Source organism: Gymnoscopelus microlampas, assembly GCF_963454915.1.
Source record: "Gymnoscopelus microlampas genome assembly, chromosome: 15".
Classification (NCBI taxonomy): domain Eukaryota; kingdom Metazoa; phylum Chordata; class Actinopteri; order Myctophiformes; family Myctophidae; genus Gymnoscopelus; species Gymnoscopelus microlampas.
The window spans coordinates 27780359-27804788 of record NC_139952.1 but is presented as its reverse complement, the minus strand read 5'-3'; the positions used below and the strand labels follow the sequence as shown (position 1 = coordinate 27804788).

Genomic DNA, 24430 nt, shown 5'->3' with positions numbered 1-24430 from the left:
TGCAAGCTGTACTTTCTCTCTTTTTTTTCTTTTTTAAATATAAAATCTCAAAGTATAATGTGGGCATAATAGACGTTATACAGCCAAATATGGCATTACAATAATAAGTGTTATTGTAATTGCGTAGTGTTATTTGAATTCATTCAGGCACCTAACATGAGTACTAAAAGATGTTGTGTCATCAACAGTGGACCGCTATGTGAGTTTTCTAAAGCCCAGGCTGGAAATCTGAAATCCTGAAATCTGCAGAGTCAGAATAGATGCTCAGAAGAATCTGTAAATAAAAAACACCAACCCGGTTTAATAGGATCATGTTTATCACTGCAGAAAATAACCCCCCCTCCTTTAAAGGTTTCACCCTTGTCATGGTAAGTGACAGCTTTTAGTTATAGCCTATTGTAAGCGAAATGGACGCCTTCATTTAGCCGAGGAAGCTTGCCAGCAAAGAAATGCATGAAGGACTGTTTTCACTGTGTTAATTTAGATGATAAGCCATTGGGCTCTTCAGACCATATGACATTCTGTGTACAGATTCAGTTTGTTTAGGCACATTTTGGCAGTGGTGCAAAGTAACTAAGTACATTTACTCAAGTACTATTGTGAGGCATTTTTACTTTGCTGGAGCATTTCCAATTTTCAATACTTTTACTTCTACTCCACTACACCTCAGAGGCAAATATTGTACTTTTACTCCTCTAGAATCATTCGAAAACTTTAGTTACTTTGTAGATTTTGATTATTATTACAAAACATACATTAACCACTCCAGCCCTTTATACACACTTTGGCTATTTGAAAATATCAGATCTACAAACTCACTAGTGAGCTTATAGATCTGCTATTTTCAAAAGATTGTTAAAAAGATTGAAAAGAGCAGACCAAGTAGACATTTTCTATTGATTTTATTGGTTTAAGAGGTTAACTGTCTGAACATACACATTAACATGAATGCAGCACAACGCTACACAAGTCTATGAAGCTATCTATGAAATCTATGAAAAAGTAGTGGGGGTCCCTGCTTCATCTCTCTCTCTGCTAAGGGGTCCTTGGCCTGAAAACGTTGAAGACCCCTGTACTATAGCATTATCATTCAGTCATTATCATGCATCTCTCTCAACATCTCCTATAATTCATGTGTTTTTTCAGCCGGCTGTTGCTGTTGGTAACGTGGGTCAGTTGGCGGTGGACCTCATGGTATCAACTCTGAAGATGAAAAGAGTGGGTTACATGCATACAGACTGCATCGTCCCCTTAGTAGGGAACAACCCCTACGCCACATCCGCAGAGGATGCTGAGGAACTCCATACTGCTGCGGAAGGTATACTGTACAGTCTAATTTCCAGTGGTGTAAAGTAACTAAGTACATGTATTCAAGTACTGTACTTAAGTACAGTTTTGAGATATTTCTTATTTTACCGGAGTATTTCCAATTTTCAGTACTTTTACTTCTACTCCACTACAGCTCAGAGGCAAATATTGTATTTTCAATCCACTACAATTATTTGAGAACCTTAGTCACTAGTTACTTTGCAGATATACATGATTACATTATACAACATACATTAACCACTTTAGCCCTATTTTATACCTAGGCTGTTTGAAAATAGCAGATCTACAAGCTCACAATGCATCGCGTTGTGAGCTTGTAGATCTGCTATTTTCAAACATTTTAGACTTTTACTTTTGGTACTTTAAGTAAATTTTGATACCAATACTTTTGTACTTTTACTCAAGTAAATTTTGAATTCCGGACTTTTACTTGTAACAGAGTACTTCTACATTGCAGTATTGATACTTTTACTTAAGTAAAACATTTGAGTACTTTTTCAACACTGCTAATTTCAAAGAAGAAATGCTGAAATAACGTCATCTGTTGTTGACTGTGTCTAACCCTCTTGTCATTAATCCACAGTGTACACAGCGGCAGAGATGAAGTTAGCGGTTCTTCAGATTAGGACGCCAATTATCAAAGTAATATTTTTTTCTTCTTTATACTTTAGTGAGATTTATTATTTTGTTTTATTGTTGCCACTTCTTGACCTTGTGCTGACTTGAAAATAGATGAGAAAACAATTTATGTTGTTGCTGTGAGTGTGCTTCCATTTCTAAAGATGCAGTCGAAGAGAGAGATTGCATAATACAGTATATAAATGATATGCACATATTGTTCCTGTGAAATAAGAGGATGTGTTGATGTATTCTAAGTCCTGTCCTCTCTTCCATGGCAGACAAAAAGAAAAAAGTTCCGTCAGTTGATTGTGTCTTGGATCAAAGCCAGTGGGTTTTCCAGAACAGTAGTTCTGTCCAGCAGCCACGCCTACCAGAGAGATGACCAACAGCTTCATGGGTATATATTCGTATTCGACTCAACATTCATCTCCTTAATCTTGTCATTTCATATCCGGGCAGTATGTCGGCCTCATCAACAAGTCAGGTTGCATCTAAGAATGTTGTTTCCTTGCTGAGGTGCAGATACTATATTGAACAAACGCTACGATTGAACCTCATAGAAATTGAGTCAGTCAGTTGTTTTCCACGTCAAATGTTTTGCTGCCACGTTTGTATTTTTTGGTTGTATTTTCCAGGAAGTCTAATGAATGGTTGGGCGAAACACACTCTTAGTTCATGAACTAAGTAGTCTGGTCAAAATGTACACAGAGGAAGTAAAACTTGCCATAGTATGGTTTCTGTTGGCTGCTGACATGGTGATAATACAGGTGTCTGCAATTAATCAGATATAGTGCTGCTTCCCGCTCACTTAACTACTTATAGTTATAATTATAATTTATCTCCAACCATTAGACTTTGGTAGTATGCAGATGATATATCAAATAAATACACAAGGGAAGAAACACAAGGAAAGCTGATCGTTAAAACAGTATGCTTTATATAAAATAAAGATGAATCAAGTAATAGAGCTATCTTTATGTTTAACTGAGTCACAAGAATTTCACTGGACCAATTATGCCTCACTGCTCTTTGTTGTGAGTGGATGGGAATGATATTATTATTAATTACATTTCAATTCTGTCAATGTCAACATACCAGCTCTCCACTGAGGTACCTGATCACACCGGCCTTGCAGAAGGTGTCTGGAGATGCCCTGAAGGAGCTGGGGTGGAGAGAGATGGAGAGAGTGTCCGCCTTCTCTGGCCTGACAGATGCCAACACAGAGCCACGCCTCTGCATACCTGGAGGAGGAATCACCAAGCAACTCTTCACTGACAGGTAGAGGTGAAACCATTCATCGCATGATCGATTGACAGGAAATTGTTCACATTCAATTTCAGTAATCGGATAATTGGTTTAGTAATGTAAAACATTTCTAATGTGTGCTGTTTATTACTTCACCTAAATGTGAATGTTTGACCTTATTCTATAAAAAAAAAAAGTTATGTTTTTGACTGCTGGGTAAACATATTATAGTAATAGTAATATATAGTAATCATATATAGAGTCATTTCAAGATACATGTTCAAATAACGTGTTACGAGCATTTATAATCATTTTGTACTTTATTACCTTATTTTACTGTTCATTGTACTATGATATTGAAGAAGTTCTAAGATGTAAGACTGCCAGCAGCTGTTGCTGTTTTAAGAGTTATTGGAGCTATTGTTACAGATTGTTGATGTTGGGACAGTGCTTCTGACTATATGTTCTGTGTACGTGGCATGAAGCTGTGCTGAGGAGCTGCCATTGGCAGTGGTGCTGATCTTCTGTTCTGAGGGAGACAACATCCCTGATGCTGTCACACTAATCAACTACCTTAATGACTGGCTCCACCTGGTGGAAAAATCTGTAAGTGATTCTCCAGGCTGACCGCCAGCCTTCCATAGACTTTTCAAAGTTTTTGTGCCCAAGGCACTTAAATGGTCAAAATTCCAAGGCACACCTGTATTCATATCTATGCAAAATAACCTCTACTAAGTGTTACCACTCATCCATCTGTAAACGCTTTATTGTATTTACTAATGCCAAATAACGTTTAACCACTTAAGACCTATTTTATACTTTCACAAATTTTCCAAAATAACGAAAATACAAGCTCACAACGCGGCATCATGCAACATGTTGTGAGTTTGTAGATGAAAAGGATTAAAATATTTGTATAGGATAGAATTTGCCTCCATATTGGTACATTTATGTGCGCGAAGTATTGGTACGTAGTATAGTAAAGAAAGAATACGATTTTTGCATAGTGTCAGAGTGAGCAAGTCAGATCTGACATCCCAGCTGATGTCATCAGCGGCTAGATTTTCGAGCTATCCACAGGCCGCCTGTGAGAGGCTAACCAGAGCAAATAGACAGAAATGTTACCATCCTATAATAACCTGTAGGACCTTCTATTTAATAAAGTTGAAGTTGTATGTCTGTTTGTCTTTCAATCATGTCCACCCACATCCTGGGTCTTATTGGGCAGAGACTTTTCCATAGTCGTGTGGACTAGCCACCTTTTCAAATGTTTTATTCTAAAATAAAAAATGTACACTGGAAGTCAAAAGGACAGGCGGCTTGGACTGAAACTTTGCCCAAATATGGACATGACTGATGCTATAGGCCTCCAAATACTTTGTGCCTTATTCACCCACGCAATAACCCGGGCAACACTGTGGGTTCCCTGTATGGTCTAAAAAACATGAAAATGTGTTCCTATAAGATTCACTTTATCAACACAATGTTTAAATGATATGACTTAATGTAATAATTCATAAATAATATGAATTATGTAGTAAGTGTTGGTTATGGCTTTCTTTCCAGAACCAAGGGGCGAATAAGTGGAGGAGCCCAAGTTCCTGGAAGCTTCTGTTTGGTAGTGGCATCCCACCGACAATTTTCTAACACGCACACACACACAGGCTGCAGTTGGCTACAAGGACAGCTGCAGAGTCACAGCTCTGGGAACATGAAAAACCACTTTGTATAGAAAATCCTTTGGGCTCTAGCCTGGTGACGCTTATTTTATCCAGTCAGCAACATCCTTGGGCATCTCATGGCTGTGGAAACCAGCATGCCTTTCAAATGTGGTTGCAGAATTTAACATCTCCCCTTGGTGGGTTTGAGGCCTGAGCTGGGTTGGGGGATGGGTTTGTTAATTGTTATTGTGAATTGTTCTTTTTGTAAAATTAAAGAGTTTGGGGGTGGTGGTTGCAGAATCTCTCATTAATCCTCAATTGAGATCATAATCTGGTTAGAGACAAGAGTGAAACGCTGACACTGGGGAAATGTTCTAGTGGGGATGCTCCCCCCCCCCCCCTGTTGCTCAGCTAACCTTATGGACTACTGGACCCAAACAATGATTGTAGATGCAACCCATACCACAGTAAACCACCATCTGTTATAATACATTATAATTCAGATATGTACTCACTGCCCTGTTTATACTGTGTTACTGATCATAATTTGTTTCCTTTGTAGTGAGTGACGAAATGTTAACAGCACTTATGCAGTTATTTCTTTTTTTAAATAAAAGATGATTGAATTATGAGACTCCAGACTCGATATATTCCGGACAAACATAAAAAAAAAACTGTCTTGATTGCGTTAGACCAGCAATCCCCCCTGCCTCCTTCAGTTAACTGAAAGTGGCTGGCCGGTTGCCACATTGTGTTCCTGGCAGTCCTGCCTCTGCAACATTGTAATTTGATTCCATCCTGAAACATGTTGGAACCAGTTATAGATTCAGTTGTTGTTCTTATGATGGAGAGGAAGTATTCGGATGCTGTCATTGACCGCATCTTGCATACCAGCTAACCTTGAGGTTTCTTCACTCTTGATAGCATTTGTTTTGGCTGGGTTGCTGTGGAGACGGCATATACTTTCTTTTTTTACTTAATGTATGCTGTATGCAGTGGGTGATAACTAAGATAAATACTGTACGTTCACCTTAATAAGAAATCCAACAATTGTATATTTTATACTCTTAGGTATTGTGCAGAATATTATTTAATGTATAAAATAACTAGATTTATGGGGGATGCAGCATTTCTTTGTTAGGAATCAAAAAGTTTCTTCAAATGAACATTTGAACAATGAACACTAGTTTGATTTTAAATCAAGGTCACTGAAGTGGTCTGAAATGAATTTCTGCAGGACCAATGTGGTGGTGCAGTATTCAAGGCAGTATACACACGAATAAACCCTGGTGGGCTGGGTCGCAGTTCCTCACTGATCATTTATTCTGCACTCGATTGTACTGTATATCTTTAAGTGTTCGGTTATCTAAAGCTGGATTTATACCACAAAGTTGCTGCCATTGTAAATTAAAGTGGATGGTTTGGTTACGTTCACTAAAGGAAAAACATCTACGAGACACCATAGTTATGCAAACTAGATAATACCAGTTTTATTTGTAGATTTACCCTCTAGGAGATAGGGGAACATAAAGCCAATTTAATGCGTCGTCATACAACCACGTCGCTTGCCGGAAATAACTGATTTTCGGCGATCAACATGGCCGTACAACTATGTATAAATTAAGCTTAAGACTTTTAGAAAAGGAGAATAAGTCATGAAATATGCTTTCTTCTGTGTTCAAAACAAATACATCGTTTTCTGTCTTTTTTACAAGCAAAAATATTTCTTTTTACACAACGTTTTAAAAAGAACACTATGTACATCTTGGAAACACATTACATGCCACTGAATCTCTCTGGTGGAGGGAGGGGGGGTGCTTTCATTTAGCCCTCCCAGCACACTGGAAAACTTCAAGTAATTACTTATAAAAAATAGAACATTTTATTTCTGCCTCTGAAAAAGGTCCTCAAAAAAATACAGGTACTGTATATTAACATTACAAATTGGCAATGCATAGCCCCTATTTTTCAGTTCACTTTGTTGAGCCTTAACCTTAATTGAATAAAATGCAAAGACTGCAAAAAAAAATAAAACCTGAACAAATGACATACGTTAAATGGTAAAAAATGACCAGTAAAGCAAATAAAATAATAACAAAGGATGCATTTTCTGTGAGGCCACAAGCAGCAGCGCCAACAGGGAGATTGAGCTGGTGTCTTTGTCTTTTAAAAAAATAATGTCCTTCCTTCAGAAGAATGTTGAAGTGTTTGCAGTAAACAGTGAAGAGATGGTGCATAAAAGCAGCTGAGGAACAAATGAAAGACTGCAGGGTACTTGGGACTGAGCAGGGGGAGTGACCTGTCCATAGAGATGTTTGATGTGGGGATTAAGGAGGGATAGAGCTCAGCGTGGAGGAGATTGAAGCCTGATTTATACTTCATACAACGGTGTCACGCGGTGAAAACAGCCGATCTACAAGATCACATCATGCCTGTAAAGTGTTGTGCTCTAGGGCTGGGCAATTTGGTCAAACTAAAATCTCACAATATTTTAACAAATACCTCTATTGATATTGTGACAATATAATATTTTAGCCAATCTATAAGCTCACAACACATTGCAACGCATTGTCGTGAGCTTGTAGATTGGCTTTTTGAAGTAATTAAAACCAGGAAAAGCCCACAAACATGTTTGGGGTCATTTTAACATCTACTCAGACTTTTGGTGTGCACCTCAGACAGTTTCAAAAGTTATTTGATTCAGTGAGGAAAAAAGAACAGGGCACTAAGAAGTAAAAAAAAAAGAGGATTAGCCAACATGTTTCAACCTCAGAAGGTCTTCATCAGGTCATTTTCGCCCTGATGAAGAGCTTCGGAGGTCGAAACATGTTTTTAATAAATAAAGGCTATTCCTCCTTTTTACTCCTGAGTGCCCGGATCATCGGTAGTTTTTTCTCATGTTGATCCCGTTTGATCTGCACCTGGTTATTGTTTTTTCTCTTGTTTGATTCAGTATTTAGATATTGGATTTTTATTTTATCAGTCACGTCCCCTTCCTATATAAACCCATTATAACTTCAAACTTGTTAGATTAATTGAAAACTCACGTTCTTGGTTCTGGTGACTGATATTGTCTTTCTAATGCATGAGGGGGTAGCGTTTTTGCTTCTGGTCATACTTGTTCTTGCACTTCTTGTCGATGCCATGTGAGCCCAGGATGCGAGCACAGAATATTAACCACATCTGGACAGCCAAACATGTAGGCAAAACCGAGAAGCGTCTCAAAGCAAGCCTCATCAGTGACACTGTCGTATGACAGAGCATAATTATGCATGAGTGATGGGGTGGGTAGGCATGATGGAAAAAGGCTTCAGCAGAAACTGAATGAATTTGGATAGTTGCCACTGTGCCAGGCAACCAAAAAGACAAGCAGGCTACATAACAGGAGTTTAGGTGTTGGGGGTGGCTTTGGATTGGATGAGAAGGAAATTGGTAAAGAGCCGGAGGTCCCTGCCGAGGTTGGCTTTGCTGCCGGAGCTGTGGTCTTGACGTGTTAGGTGTCGCTGGTTTTTGCCCTGTTACGAGACAAAAAAAAACAACAGGGTCCAACAGGGTTGAATTCAGAAACGGATACAAACGACAACTGTTGAGACTTTGAGTGCAGGGCAAAGTGATCCAAGGAATTTATGTGTGCCAGAAATTAGACATGTTTGGTCACTGTCATGGCCACCTGAAGTTGACGTTCTACACTTTAGATGGTGTAAATTGATACAGCCTGGTCCATTATGTGTGTACAATGTACACACAAAGTAAAATCCTCAGCATCTTTGGATCACTTTGATCATCACAGCATTCACTCATTTTACATTGTGGCAATAGCAGCAATCATTTTAATAAGCATCATCATGTCATGCTGTGTTCAGATGCTCTTGGTAATCTTCTTGACTAAAGTTAAGATCTATGTCGCCAGCGGCAAACCTCCAACAGAAATACTGGACATTTTGCAAAAACAAATATGAACTGAATTGTAGGAGCATTGGAACACATCATTAAGTTTGAATGTTTGCCACCTATGCCCTTGGCAGGTAACAGAAGTTGGATTGCACTTCACTGGAAGGTTTTTCAAAGATGTCATCAGGAGTGAAAAGCGCTTGGAAACAGGTGACCCTGCAGCCAAAGTTTAATGTCCTTTTCATTACAAGGCAGGAGTCAAATAAAATAAAATAAAGGCGTTAGTATGAAGGTTAAATTAGCTGAAAGCGTGGTGCTTAAAGCTAGGTCCAGCTGCACAGGGTTTTCTATAGAATCCTTACTTCTAACATATTTTGGAGAGTCAGAGGATAATTATATGCCAACGATTTCAGCAAACTGCATATCGAGGGAGATTGTCCTGGCGGTAAAATGACGCCCTCATGACTTACTGTAAGACTGTGCCAGAGGACAACATGACACACCTCATTCAGCCACTGTAATCAATACTAGCATTGTCCGAATTGACCATAATCTCTCAATCAAATTGCACCCCGTTTCCCAGTTATATCTTAAACAGTCATAAAGTCATAAATCCATCCAAAAATACTATACCTGCTGCCATTTAAACCCCACAATCTACTTACTAACATAGCCTTGCTTTGATTCTGAAAGGAACTTGGAGATCCCATGAAATGAAAACCAACTTCACCTGTTGGGCAATATAATTAGCCACAATGTATGAAGAAATATATACATTAAAAAAATAGACAAAGATAAAGGTTCCCAAATAAAGGATTTGTTACTCTATTGGCGTCGCCTTAGTGTGTTACAACCTTAAGCAAGCCATCCCATATTGATGTTCATCGCTCAGCAGGTGCTACCAAATAGGGTAATTTGCAATTTTCAAAGTTCTGCTGGTTAGACATTTTAGTGCACCACTGAGAGCCTTGATTTGCATTCAACAGGTCCTTGAATACAGCTAAGCAACCAGCTTGCCTAATTTGTAAACTATTTACACCTAAACTCGACAATTTACCATTTAAACTCAACCTAAAAAGCATTAACGTTGCCGCTATCCATGTCTTTGACCAACTGCTGTCAACCAGAAATCTTGTTCAACCAGCAGCACCATTTCAGGGCTTAAAATCTACTGCTTTCCTAAGATACATCACTGGCACCCAGTAAAATAGCCCCACCAGAAAGCACCAAAAAAATAAATGTAGGAGCACAGTCTGAGCTTTAAGGATCACCAAATGTTTTGGAATAGTCATTTAGTAAGCTTTTGCCAGAATTACAAGTGTTGGTTGTTGAATTCGTAGTGCCTAATTCGGTCGACAGAAAAAGGATTCCTGGTAGATATTGCGCAACCTGGTTGAAGAGGGGTGTAATCCACACATCTTCTATTTCCCTCTTTCTAAAAATTGTCTTTGACTGATAATTAACCCCGACCCAGAGAGGCAGTAGGTGAAGTTTAACCTCCGATTTTGAGCTGAGCTGGATGACTAAAAGGTACTGTATACTGTAACATTCAAGTACCTGTGAGTGAGTGGCTAGTGTCGTTTACGGTCATATTACAGTGTTTATTATAGCCACATTCTAAACTGTCTTAACTTCCAGTCTTTGCAAAAATAAATATTTAGATTACCACTAAGATCAACACTGTAGTTATTGTCTTTTGAAGTACTATCCAGTATTGAGGTACAGTATGCAAAATATTTGATTGGTTAGAGAACAGGACAAATAAACACATCACAGTAGAAAATGTGCCACCAAATGCATCAGTGCTCCCAAATTGAATTTCCCAGTTGCAGTTTTAACTTTGTATACTATCACTAAATGGTCCCACTTTAGAGACTGCACCTTAACCTGAGGCCAGTAACTACAAACACACACACATACACACACACCATGCCACAGTGCAGCCTTACGTGAACACAACTACAGACCACCAGAGCCAAGCAAGACAAAGAATGAACACAACCCCGACAGAAATCAAAAGCACCGCAGACACAAAGGACACACACACACACACACAGACACACACACTCCTTGACGTACAAGTCTTGGTTTTCTTTTTAAAAGCTGCGGGTAAACCTCCTCTAAAAGTCTTCTTCATGGGTGTTGCTGTCACAGAGGGGAGCAAAGTTACACTGCACCCCCCTGGACAGGCCAGCTCTGGTCATGTACAGCAAATGCAGCCCAAACTGTCCGAGAAGAACCACAGTAACAGATTAAAACCTTGCCAGATATGGTGCACTTTGGCTTTGTTCATGTGGAACCCAGGAAGAATAGCTGCCATCTTCGCAGCAACTGATGGGAATCAGAATAAAGTAATTACTGGGAAAAAAGTAAAACACTTCTCTGAAATGACCTGCCCTGTTATTATGTGCACTGTCAATCAACATGATTGATCTGTCAGTTATACTTTAACTGGCTTGCCTTTTTTAACCCCTTAAACCCTATATAATTCGGTGACCGGGGTCCACCAGGGGTCTGAATGTTCACCCCATTAAGTTTTCATGTGGTTAAGAACCTCACCGACTAGACCTAACTAAGCGAGTCATATGACTGACTGATGCTGTTGGGACAGAGCTGTCAGGGAGAGAGGGGGAGGAATGTAAATATAGAGAAAGGCCTTTAACTTGTGTCATGAGGTGGCTGAGTCATGCACTGGGGGCTCGTGGGGAGTATGATTTCCCCTCTATAAGTCAACACTGCTTTGTTCTCTTACTGATAGTGGAGTCATGTGTGGTGAAGATGGTCATTCTTATTTCCCTTCCTGCACTAAATATTAAGAGGTCATGGGTTGAAATCATGCCAGAGAGGAACTTAAAAGGGCAGGATGGCTGCAGTTTATGTGGATTTTTACGGATGGAATGACTTTCAGTGAGCGTTGCACCAACACCAGTATGCTGTGGTATATCTGGCTCGGACACTGATGAATTACACCAAAACTGAGCTTATTTAGTTTGCTTAAAGTAGTGGATTCAATCAATCAATCAATCAATCAATCAATAGCTGAAACTGACCATGAAAGCTAGCATTGGTGCAACCCTGCAGTCACTTTAACAGAAAATCACAGTGATACAAAAGATGCATGAATTAGAGCAGGGGTGGGCAACCTTTTCGGGCAAACAATCACAGTTTTCCAGGGCATGATCACCCAATGCCCAGACATTGAAAATCACCATTACTTTTACGTCTTATTATAGCCTGCTAATTAGAATAATACAAGCATAGCAGTCAATAATTGAACCGCTTTCAACCTGGCATCCCTAGATGAAAATTATCAAAATAAATTGATTACCTCAAAATCCCAGGCTGATCACTGATCACAAAAACGAGGTAGTTGCTCACCCCTGAATTAGAGTGTGACACACAAAGTCCGAACTATATGCTTGGTATATAGCATAAGGGAGTTTTTAGGACAGGAATAATCACCTCTTCCTCTTCTTTTCTGTGTCGTTGATTCTGGGTTTGTTTTGCTGGGGTGTCTTGGCTGTGGTCGTCTTGGAGAAGTTGTCTTCTCTGCGTCTCTTTCTGTGTAGAAAAACAAAGCACTGTGCTAATCAAACTGGTCAAATTATAAAGCAGATTTACATTTACTGTGATATTTTCAAATGAAAAATATAATAACTTAATTTATATTCTGATAGCAATCATTGTTATAGAGTGTTTAGTAACAGGGGACTCCTCGTCTCTCCAACTCTTTAGTGAATTCTTTTCAATCAGGGGGGAGATCTCATGCAGGATATAAGATAAACAAGGGAAATTGGAAGTGACTAAACAAACAAAAATGAGCAGACAAATTGGAACACTTTTAAACTGAATCTTTATGGAGTTCCCTCTCTTGATTGGATAAAATGTGTAGTGTCTTGATTGCGGTGCGTGCAGAGTGCATTGCAGACAGAATGTATACTAACTGCGTTGTGCTTGCGTCCACCTCCTGCTCTTTGCAGGGGGGCGGAGTAGAGGTTCTGTCGTCCTGTGTGCAGTCTCCGTCCGCCTCTGGCTGGGGTTCGTCCCGCTGGCTGATGCCGTTGCACCTCTCTGGGGGACACTTGGACTCGGGCTGGGCCGGCGGAGGAGAGTCAGACACTGGGTCCTGGTCCTCCTTAGAGAGCTCTCGCCACCGCTTCTAGAAGAAGAAATGAGAAACACAGGCAGACAAGTCATTCAATAATATCTAACAATCTACAACTTGATGCAATATAGCCAAATATGCAAATTATTCATGCAATATTTCAATATAATTTGAATTTAAATACTTTGTTGCAAATAGAGAAAATAACCGATCTACAAGCTCACAATGTGTTATGTTGCAACGAGTTGTGAGCTTGTATATTTTACAAAATGTGTCAAAATAGACATTTTAATGTATTTGCCCATAATAGGGTTGCCAGGGTTAATGTGCTTTAACTATTTTACAGTATACAGCAAAAAATATAACATATGGAGACAAATATTGCAATATCCAACACCACAACAAAACAAGAGGGAGGTGGACCACTGACTGGACCTTCAAACACCTTATTCTTAAATCATTTTTTATTCAACATTTTCTACTCAAAATGTGCCCCAGCGTTCAAGACTACCCTCTCTCACTCCTTATATGAAGATTCCCACTTTCCCACTTAGATGAATGTCCGGAATCTAATCCAGCCCTACAGCATCAATCTCAGTAGGGAGCCGTTTCCTGGACCCACTTCATCTGTCTGTTAAAAAAAACGCACCTCCGTAAAGGAGAGATGAAAAACGGAGGCTAGATGGTGTTCTGGGAACCAAGCCAGAGGAACTGATTCACTCCACTCAAGGTGTGTGTGTGTGTGTGTGTGTGTGTGTGTGTGTGTGTGTGTGTGTGTGTGTGTGTGTGTGTGTGTGTGTGTACAAGAGAGAGACTCGCAGACAAAGAATAAAAGGGAAATCAAAGAGGAACAAAAGTTAACTTAACACTAGTCCATACACAGGGATGTGCGCAGTCAAAAGTATTTGCAGACTTTGGTTTATATACAGTTATTCCTCTGACTCGATCTGTAGCCTACTCTCTGCCTAGCGCAACACACACACACACACACACAAAGGTTTTTGTCCCGGCCAGCTCGTGTCGTCTCTCAACGTGAAAATACTTGAAATAATGTACACATGGTGAGATCGCACATAATAAGCGCTGCGTCCGTTGTGTCAATGCCAGAGTTAACAATCAACACGCTCATCGCTCACGCTATTGGCACCGAGAGCTGCAGCCTGTAGCCAGTCTACCCAGGGACTGGCCACTGGTTGGGACCGTGATAACAGAGTACATCCCATAGCCTGGGGGAGCGTAACCGGGACAACAGACCCCGTGGCCGATAACGCGGTTAGCACCAAGAGCTAACAGAGTACATCCCATAGACTGGGGGACTGTGGCCATGACAACAAACCCTGTGGCCGTGCATGCATGCGCACGTGGCCGAGCATGCTCAGTAACGGCGAAAACTGCAGTTGAACAGTTACAGTTTCCAGAAAAATGCTAATTGTAAAACAGCTTCAATTGTGGCGAAGTGAAAAACGGGCTTCCTCACGGTGTGCATAATGCTAATGGTCAATGGCTGTGTGCAAGTTCTGAGCAATTGCTTAAGCCACTGAGGAGAACCAAGCAAGACAGACAGAGAGTGTGTGTGTGACTGACTGACCTCCTTAAAATTATATGTAGGATTGTGTGTGTGTGTGTGTGTGTGTGTGTGTGTGTGTGTGTGTGTGTGTGTGTGTGTGTGTCAGTACCTGTACAGAGGAGTCTCCCATAATAGATTTGGCTCCTTCCAAAACAGCCATGTAAGAGAAGCGCAGCTGGTCTGGGGTCTGTATGAGGCCCATGCGGTACTTCCTCATGTCCAGCAGGATGCTTTTGATGTCCACAGATGACGGCTCTTTCCTCTTGTCCATCTGTCCGGGATCATAGATACACGCTCAGTTCAGAGAGACTGAAGCCTGATTAATACTGCCAAAGATTGCCGATCTATAAGGTCACAATGCAATACAGTGTGAGCTTATGGTCTATTTTCGAGTATGAATTAAACATAAGTATCAATCAACGGCATGAACAAATGACAGATTTCACTATTTTTACTGTGTACTTTTATTAACCGCTGTTTTATTGAAAACGCTGGGCCGGTGTGTTTCTTATCATTCCGGGCTTATTTATAGGGTAGTAATATCTGTTTCCGAGCTTATTCTGCTTATTCAGTTGTGCTGCTCATCCCACACATGCATGTTCCTTACACATGGGGTACTATTTAAAAAGGAAATGAACAGGCTTTCCAACGGTGCAAAAGGTATTAGAGACTTAATCTACCAAACACACATTTCCAAACTTCTTTCCTCCAATGTTTATATTTGGGTTCATTCTGAGACTTTGGCAGTCCGCCACAATGAATTTAATTAAATACTATATACAGTGTATTGTTGTGGGGAGGTGGGGTCCTTGAGAATTGTTCAAAATATGGTCCAGAGTGCAAAAAAGGTTGAGAACCAGGATAAGAACCAGAGGCTTACCAAGACCAGACAAGTGTCCACTAGTGAGAACGTCCCTGAGCGTCCGATCCCTGCGCTACAGTGCACGACCGCTGGCCCATGATCCGAGTCCAGAGAACCAGACTCCCGAACCTTGAACAGGAAGTTGAGGAAGGACGCTGGGGATTCTGGGACACCAAAGTCAGGCCACGTGGTGTAATGAAAGTGGTAGATTTTTCTCTTCTCCCCTGTCTGAAATGTTAATGGAGAAAAAAGGAAAACAGTGTTAACCACTTAAGCCCCATCTCATAAACATCGAAAATAGCCGATCTACAAGCTGACAATCAGAAGCATTGACTATTTTCACAATTTTGGGAAATGTTTGAAAATGTTTGCTTATAATGACGTGCCCAAAACAGGGATGCCAGGTTGAAAGTGATTAAAGGTCCAGTGCAATAAGAATTGCACATCTCATTTCAAGTGGCTAATTTCATTAATGACGTCAAGGACGTTAATGTAAAGTCACCCAAAATCATCACAGCTTTGAAAAACTCTCTCTGGCTGTCAACAGAATAAAACTGATTAAGGAATCCTTCTATTTTGTAAATTATATCTCAATTGTTGCAGGGTCACTGGATGTTTTTTGAGTAAAGATAGGAATATTGGAATGCAGTTCTAGAGAAGGTTGACATTGTTATCATCATCAGTATGACTGAATGCTTGTGCTTCTTACGTTAGCATTCTGCAGCTCTAGCACTCTGGTGGTGTAATAGGACTTGACGTCCTCCGATAGCAGCGTAACCACAAATCGTGTGTCTCGGAAGGCCATCTCCCGCTCTTCCGCCGTGGGCCAATACTGAGCACACTTTTCCTGAGAAATAGAGAGAGGTTTTGTGACATCAAAACATTAACATGCTTGCAGCAAAAACACTTTGACATGCTCTCTTAAGGTTAAGGTCCTAGTGCCACATAATGATCCATGGTTATTACTGTTATATATCCGGATTATTATGATTTATTATTAATTACAATAATTATTAATATTAATATTATCTCCGCCAGGCTGCAACAGCCAGGGCGGGGATTCTTTTTTCCACATCATTAAATTAAGTGTACACCATAGAACTGCTGTTTTTCTAACAGGTTTTCCAGGCTAAACAAGCAGATTAGATGTAAATTACACATACTGTAGCTAGTTAAACATGGTCTGATATCATCTGTTTATCAGTCTAATCATTTCAATAAATCATGGTAATGTTTACAGCCACTACATTCAAATATGACCTTGATTTATGATCTTGGCTGGATTAACAACATGAACACTAGTGTCCCTATTCTGGGAATGTCATGATAGTCAACAACAGGCAAAAACTTGGCAAAAAAGCAGATCTACAAACTCACAACTTTTTTGACCAGCTATTTACCTATTTGATGTACAGCAAAGTACATAGGATTTAAGTGGTTAATAAATCCTGCTCGACTTTGGCACATGGATTACTGGGACATACACTACAGAACTGACACAGATGCCTGTTGTAAGCTGCTGTAAACGATTCATTATATTGTCGAAGGTCTGTACAAATACAGGATATATCAATTTCTAGGTGATAGATGAATGTTTACTGGAGGTAGATTGTACATTTATACTTATAATTATTGATAGAATATACATTATATTAACCCCGTCAGTCGGACCAAGGGCAGATAGATGGCTTTAGTCAGACTGTAAATCCACTTATTTTATTTTTGTTCAATTTGTATTTTATACGCATCTCTCTACTCTTACCTGTACCTATCCCGTTTAATGCTTACTGCTGTTGCTGTGACACCCACATAAACCACAGTCTCATACACCATTTTCTCTTATCAAGCATACAGTACATATCCATCACTGTTTCAGGTCTATGCAGGTCTATTATCTTTCCCTGCAATGGAAAATGTTTTGCCTTGTTAGGTAAATATTTCTAGACTAAGACATTCAATCTCTTTCTGAGAAAAGAAAGGTAGATAGAGAATGTCACTACCATCTCAAAACACTGAATTCCAAATGTCATGACCACTCATAGGAGGGAGCGCTTACTATTTTGTGTGTGTGTGTGTTACTGTAGAATATTTTGGTCTAAGTGTGTCTGTTTGTGTGTACTGTGTTTCTGTGATATGTCCAGTGTTTGGGTGTTTCCGCCATCTGGTTTATCTACTATGGTGTGTGTGTGTGTGTGTGTGTGTGCATATGTGTGTCTGATGATTAGACATTATGTATGTATGATGTATGATGTATTTAAATCTTACCGAGCCTTTCTCTATGACTCTGTTGAGCATGATGACAGCTTTGGTGTTCTGCTCCCAGATCATCAGCCAGAAGTGTCCACATGTGTTCCTGAGTGGGCCCTGTGGACAACACACACACACACACACACACACACACACACACACACACGCAAACAGTGCATATACACACACAAAAACGGACAGGGATAACCATGCACATACAGTACACATGTATACACACACACACACACACACACACACACACACACACAGTCACACACACACACCTCTCCATTAATTCTACTATAGGAGCAACAGAGTTCATTAGGATAATGGGAGAGGTCAGTATATGTTTTACTTTCGTGTTATCTTGATATAAAGTTATGACAATTAAACAGACTAACAAATTAAGAAAGAAAACAGTGCTGCCCTACAGACAGGGCTGCCCTACAGACATTAACAGAAGGAAGCACAAATCAATATTGCACAATACATAGCATTCCAAATAATTATTTTTGATTTGTTTTGTACTTCCTGGTTCTCTCTCTCAAGGTCTGTTTTTATGTTGTCGTGACTGCTGACAGGTGCCACCCCAGCCCATAGGATTACATGCAGTGACATCACCCTACCCACCCGGCTTCCCTTCCCAGAACACTGGCCAATGGACCCTTCGCTAAACCCCACTTCAAAAGCGATTGTCCAATGCCAGCTTAGCAACCGTTGTTAGCCTGGCATAGGTCTGACAAGCTTTCGTCACCTGCCATAGCTGTCAATGTTATTTTGCCGCCCGCACACACACACAATCATTTGCAACATAATAGCAAGAATAGGAATACCACGATAACGCAATGGTGACTATGAACCACTTACCCAAACCCGTTGGCTGCTTTTCCCAAGCTGAAATCTGCACTTAAAAGGAGGAGTTCACCCAAAAAATTACTTTGTGTCTCCTACCGGATACATTAGACGGTAGGAGACGGGAATCAAATTATTAGCTTAGGAATGCGACAAAAACAAAAAAGAATCCATGGATTCAAGGCTTCATAGGGTGTGCAATTGATAGAAAATAAGTAATTTTGTGGGTGAACTCCTCCTTTAAACATCAAGGCTGCATGGCTGTGTTGTTGAACACATACACAGTTAATCAGGAAATCAGGAAAGTTACACGACTCACTCGCCCAGGTGGTGTCAATAATAGGCTACTAATCACCGTAATCGTAACAAAATTCAGAATCACAGCGCTGCCTGTTTCAGATTCTGCACGTTAAAGTATATTAATTCATTTGTTCGTCTATTTATTAACTGCTACTGCAGTCTTACCCTGCGGTACATGAAAACTGGTGTTTGCACTTTCTCCATTTACGGCCCGTACATCTGTATAAACGTTCAGATTAGTACTCGTATATTCTGTATTGTTCAATAAAAAGCATTTTAATCTGATCAGTGGTAATTTTCTCATAATGTATCAGAGTGCAATACACCTACCAACCGATAGGGTCGCAAAGTTGAAAGCATATGGAGAAAATGGCCAACGATCAGATTAAAATGCTTTTTATTGAACAATACAGATGATACGGGTACTTCTGAGAGCCCGTACATAAATGTAACATCCGTGGCCATGGGATAAGCACTTTATATTTGAAATATGAACGTTTATGTAGATGCACGGGCCATGAATGGAGAAAAAGCAAACACCAGGTTGAAGTTCATCCATGACGGTCGTGACAGTCGACCGTCATGTATCCATGGCTATTACTCTCTAACATCTCCCATGTTTTTAGTTTATTGAAATAATGTCATGCACATTTGTCCACTGCATAGCCTACTGCAGGCCTTGTTGACTAGATTTATAAGAGATTTTGAAGCTCTTGCTCCTGAAATGATCGATTATTTTTAAGGGGAAAAGCCATCATTTAACATGCAAGTCAATGGGTGAGAAGCAGAGCTTGCCAGGCGCTGCCAGGCCTGGGTGTGACTAACTTCGCACCACCAGTCACAGAGTGGAGTGGGTGGGGCTTAGCGAAGGGTCCATTGTGTTCGTATCAGACACTCGACAAAGCCGGATGCACCACGGTGGATTCAGTGCTTAATTTGTAAATGATTAGGTGCCGGAGCTCATGAACCCGCTAAGTCTTGCCAGTTTCCTTACAAGTGGCTAAATGAAACTACAGACGTTGTTGTGGACATTACACGCAATCTCTGCCAAACACACAAGCATTCGTGGTGCTTATGTTCAAGACATGCAACCATGGAGTCGTTCGTTCATAGTGTAACGTTAGTGTTTCACTTCTAGAAATTGCATTTAAGCTTCATAAAACCTAAACTTTTATTTCCCACAGCTTATTTTTGGCAAGAATAACAAATCCAATGCAAAAATTCCATTGACCTTTGTCGAGAGAACCAGGAAGGTGCTAACTTCCTGCTTCCGACCACAGAAATACGTAATCTCTGGACTGGAATTTCGGGAGAGGTCAGTTTCAGTGGAAATGTGAGGTCTCTACTGGGCACAAATAATACAACAGATACAATACATCAGCTGAGTAACACACTGAGGTTATGTCTTCATCAATGTGATCAGCAACGCAGTAAGCAAAAGTGAAAATGAAAGTTCACATAGAAGTCACTAGTGATAAAAACATATGTTTAACTCATCAGCAGCACATACAACGCTTGGCACAAAACACAGAGCAAAGGGTTGGGCTGTTGACATTAAATCTTAAAAATTATGTTGTGAATTCATGTTTTATAGTTTCCACAGTTCCACCTGAACTTCAAGTCAGTGATAAAGAACGGTTAACCACTTAAACTCTATTTGTATTTATTATTCCTGAAAATGGCCAATCTATAAGCTCACAATGCATCAAATCACGATACTGTACATTGTGATCGTTTATTTCAAAAATATCTTTGCTAATTTTCACCTAATACACACGCCATGGTTAGAGTGGTTAACAGAAGCCATGTTGGTCCAATTTCACTCTTAATGTCACTAAATTTCCATTTCCACAGCAAATCGTGTTTGCTCTGGAATTCATGTATTCCTTTAGAGTGAAAGGAATACATTGTATTTTTGGAAAATAAACTCAATGAATTTGCGGTTATATGGCAAAGGCTGTCTCACCTCTCTTTCTGTGTAGACTGTTTATCTAGTTTGCCCGGGTGGCAGTAAAATGTTGTAGTACTGTAGATCTTCTATGAACGGGATGGACTAGATTTGCATAATCTCAAAAGCACCAAGGTATAATCAAACATTATCAGAAAACAAATGTCCCCGGTGTATAAGAACCTTGTCACAGTATTGTCATGACGATGGAGCTGTGGATGAGTCTGAATTACTGAGTAAATAAACACTTCACAGACTAATTTATGTAGCTGGCTATGATAACGATCTACTTTGAGGGGGTCCTATCTGCAGTAGAAAACAACGTAAAGCGAGTAGTGTCTGTCAAGTCGACACCATGCAGTGAAAAATTGCCAAAAGCAAAAAACTCAGCATCTACTGTCCCTGTCTGTGAGACACCTACTGTGAAGATGCCATCTATTCTGGGTGGTTTCTGTGCCTAGTAAGTTTCCTTCAAACAATGAGATGATTTTTTTGGGGGCAGTGATGATAATACTATCGCATGACTTATACCTTATACAGAAATGTTCATCCTTGGGATGTTCCTTTTGTCATCCAAAAGCGACACATTGTGAGCTTGTAGATTAGTGCGCTATTTTTTAAAGATTTGGAAAAGTCTTGAAGGTTTTTGAACATAGTTCCCTAATGACATGCTCAAAATAGGGACACCAGAGTTAATGTGGTTAATCACTTATCCTTCTGCCACAATCTCAAGTGAGCCGTCTTGAACTTGCCTGAGTCAATATGTAACTTCTCTGGGCTTCCTCCATCACTACCAGACTGGCGTTGATGTAGTCGTTTTCTGTACTCTCTAGCTTCACCCGACTGTGATCAACTAGAATAAAGGGGAGAGGAGAATTGTTTAGGGATTAGTTGTGACTATTGTGACTAGACTAAGGCAATTTGAGGCTTCAAGAAATATGTCAGATGAATGGTGTGGAGTCACTCACATGGGCTGACATCTCTGTATCTGTTACGATTGCGATTCTCTGGACACTTGGCGACTTTGTAGGAGCATTCATGGGACTGATTCCTGATTTCCTAATGTCAGTTCAAAGAAAAGTTTTAAAACAAGTTTACAAGTGCCTGTCTCCTATTTTGGGAACAAAAAACACAAAATGATCGTACAGTTTATTTCAAATACAAGTCAGGTTAGATCCAAATAACAGTCATGCCTATCTTAAATGAGCAGTGCACACATCTATGGTGATGTCAGATCATTTAAAATAATCAATTAATGAAGAAATTAAAATAAATAGACAGATAAAATGTTAATACAATGTAAATAAAAATATTGTTTGATCTGGGTGTTTAGGCTCTGCTATATATTATTCCCTGCTCAGCACATTAGAAGACAACCATTTAAGATCAGGGAGATACATATACAATCCCCCCAGGGGAAAACAGAACACTTATGGAAAGCAGAGCCCACTGTGGTGCAGAACAATGAATAAGGCAAGCTTAAATAGACCGCCAAATTGGTCAGCTGCTTGACGTGTCACATATACAGGTACATCGCCCACATAGTGGTGCACATGTGTGTAACTCCCTGAACTAGCTTGCAGGCTATGCATCATTTGCGTCCCTGATGCACTCTTCTTCATGCGTACAGTCTGACAACTAATAAGCCTGAAAATATTGTGCTGTAATGATGCTGTGTAGGACAAAGTAAATTTTGTTTACATAATTCAAGATTATTAATTAACTGTGTTTCAACCACATGCATTACACAGACATGCATCTGACACAGAAGCTCAGGCCAATATTTTCAGTTAGTAGCAGTTGCTGATGCCTTATGGACAAAATAGGCAAGAGTCAAAGCTAGGATCATGATTAGTTAATTTTGATCATCTTCACCAGTATCAAAAAAATCACATACATCAACATAAGAAGAACGTTTCATAGTTAAAGGTGATCAAAAAGGAAGTGACACATCTAAAATAAATAACCTACATCCTGCAATAGGACAGATATACCAGGCAGTTGACATTGGCGCATTTCCAGAGGTGGAAAGAGTTCTGTGCTTGTTTTGTGCTAGTGTACCTGTGTTTGCTTAGGAGAACATGTCAACTTTAAGTTGGATTAATTGTATTTTGAGTAATACTGGTTGTACAAGTGTATGTATTATTGTATGCCAATATTACTGTAATGATTCCCTATCCCACCCCCCACACATGCACAACTCTCTCTCTCTCTCTCTCTCTCTCTCTCTCTCTCTCTCTCTCTCTCTCTCTCTCTCTCTCTCTCTCTCTCTCTCTCTCTCTCTCTCTCTCTCTCTCTCACACACACACACACACATTTTGACAAGCATGCACAAAGATATGACAAACAATGCCTATGTTGTATTCTGAGTCATATTTTATTTTGTCAATAGAACATAGATGCTACTAATGACCAATGTTTCTTTACGAGAAATCTTTCTCAAAACAAAAGACTTGGTTCAAAGCAAGGCAAGCTTCAATGGCATCTCCTCCTGACTGTCACCATAACAGCACAACCAAAGACTACTCTAATGTTAAGTGGCAGAGAAATCTACTCATTACATTAATTAGTACTGGTTATAGAATACTCTAAATCGTACACGTACATAAAATAAATGCTCAATAAAAGTTAAGAAATTACTTTACACCCCTGGGTCTTGACACACATGTAAAAGAACGGGATCTTTCCACAGGACAGGTGAAGTATTGAGATATACCGGGTTAGAAATATACCAACAGTCTCATGTAGCATTATTAGCCAGCTAGCGAAATGCGCGTTTGCCTGACTGTCAAGCCAGCAGCGCTGTTAGCCACATGCTAAGCTAACACACCACTTACTATGTATAGGTTTTGCCACCGGCCCTCTGAATCCATGTCTTCAAATTCTTGGTCCATTTTCAACGTGACAATTAATATAATTATGATAATTAAGATATTTAACTCGTTCGGCGATTTAACTCATTACTGTCTCCGGAGTTAAGGGAGCTATAAATGCAAAGAAATCAACAGCTTATTTATGCTAGCGAATTTAGCCTGTGTGTTGTGTTTGTCCGTTATCTCTAGTGGTTGAGTTGACATCTAAAGTGAAGCTTGGTTATACTTTAGTTGCGCGCCTGCGTCGCTGCTGGCCGAAAATAGCAGATCTACAAGCTCACTGTGCGTCGCTTGTCTGAATGTCTTAACTTGTAGGTCGGCTATTTTCGCGTGCGGGACTGGTGCGCAACTAATCAGGTTTTAAGGGCGAGATGTGCGCCTGCGCTGACGAGGGGTCCTTCTTCGAGAGCTGTCAGATCTACATCCCATCACCCGGAGGGATGATGATCCGTCGTGCTGTGAATGGCTAGCCGGTTGCGAGGAGACAACATTCTCTTGACATTAAAGTGCCATAAATATATCAATGTTAAAGTATTTATAAATGACTGTGGCGAGCAGAGGTAGTTTTGACAAGATTGATAAATAAGATGGGCAATAAGTAGCTCTTAACACCTGTTAATTAATTGTCGGTAGTTTGATAAATATATGTATCTTAAGTTTTTTCCTGACAACCCAGGAAGGTAAATTTACTGCACTTGACAACCAACCACAGCGCCATCGGCCCTCTGGGCTGTGGGAAATATATCTATGGTGGGATCATAGACTGTATAAATGAGAGGGTGGGATCCATCTTCGTCCAAGATCTTCGAATGACAAACGAGATCTCAAGCTGTCTTCGGCTTATAAACCCTTGTGTATGGAAGTCCATAGGTCCAAAAATTAAATAATAAATATCACAATGAAATAAATAATACACACAATGATATAAA

The 24430-nt window shown here is 40.0% G+C and overlaps 2 protein-coding genes across 3 annotated transcripts; one reads left to right on the top strand and one right to left on the bottom strand.

Moving 5' to 3' along the window:
* Window positions 1-226: 226 nt before the first annotated feature.
* On the top strand, window positions 227-5483 carry psmg2 (proteasome (prosome, macropain) assembly chaperone 2). The gene is made up of 7 exons (XM_084080822.1): window positions 227-368; window positions 1147-1318; window positions 1913-1971; window positions 2229-2347; window positions 3049-3228; window positions 3681-3801; window positions 4762-5483. Exons 1-7 carry the CDS (start codon window positions 312-314, stop codon window positions 4840-4842), a joined length of 789 nt encoding a protein of 262 aa, XP_083936948.1. The 5' UTR covers window positions 227-311; the 3' UTR covers window positions 4843-5483.
* Window positions 5484-6320: 837 nt separating this feature from the next.
* On the bottom strand, window positions 6321-23743 carry LOC311061054 (tyrosine-protein phosphatase non-receptor type 2-like). 2 transcript variants are annotated; one of them, XR_014602350.1, is made up of 11 exons: window positions 23466-23743; window positions 21597-21687; window positions 21381-21481; window positions 17547-17645; window positions 15991-16128; window positions 15300-15509; window positions 14529-14690; window positions 12692-12906; window positions 12210-12308; window positions 10827-10972; window positions 6321-8371 (listed from the first exon to the last, which is right to left on the bottom strand). XR_014602350.1 is itself a non-coding variant. In XM_084079547.1 (10 exons), exons 1-10 carry the CDS (start codon window positions 23520-23522, stop codon window positions 8350-8352), a joined length of 1194 nt encoding a protein of 397 aa, XP_083935673.1. In that variant the 5' UTR covers window positions 23523-23741; the 3' UTR covers window positions 6321-8349. The 2 variants fall into 2 exon arrangements, 1 of the variants encoding a protein (XP_083935673.1); XM_084079547.1 differs by lacking the exon at window positions 10827-10972 and having other exon boundaries at window positions 23466-23741.
* Window positions 23744-24430: the final 687 nt, after the last annotated feature.

What these genes read in the sequence shown, in the direction of transcription:
- LOC311061054 (XM_084079547.1), bottom strand. Translation starts at nt 23,522, where the DNA reads ATGGACCAAGAATTTGAAGACATGGATTCAGAGGGCCGGTGGCAAAAC. An exon ending in GGTGGCAAAACCTATACATA is followed by an intron (nt 21,688 to 23,465) that starts GTAAGTGGTGTG and finishes AACTGACATTAG; the next exon opens with GAAATCAGGAATCAGTCCCA. An exon ending in GAGTCATAGAGAAAGGCTCG is followed by an intron (nt 16,129 to 17,546) that starts GTAAGATTTAAA and finishes TCTATTTCTCAG; the next exon opens with GAAAAGTGTGCTCAGTATTG.
- psmg2 (XM_084080822.1), top strand. Translation starts at nt 312, where the DNA reads ATGTTTATCACTGCAGAAAATAACCCCCCCTCCTTTAAAGGTTTCACC. An exon ending in GATGACCAACAGCTTCATGG is followed by an intron (nt 2,348 to 3,048) that starts GTATATATTCGT and finishes TCAACATACCAG; the next exon opens with CTCTCCACTGAGGTACCTGA. An exon ending in TCCACCTGGTGGAAAAATCT is followed by an intron (nt 3,802 to 4,761) that starts GTAAGTGATTCT and finishes CTTTCTTTCCAG; the next exon opens with AACCAAGGGGCGAATAAGTG.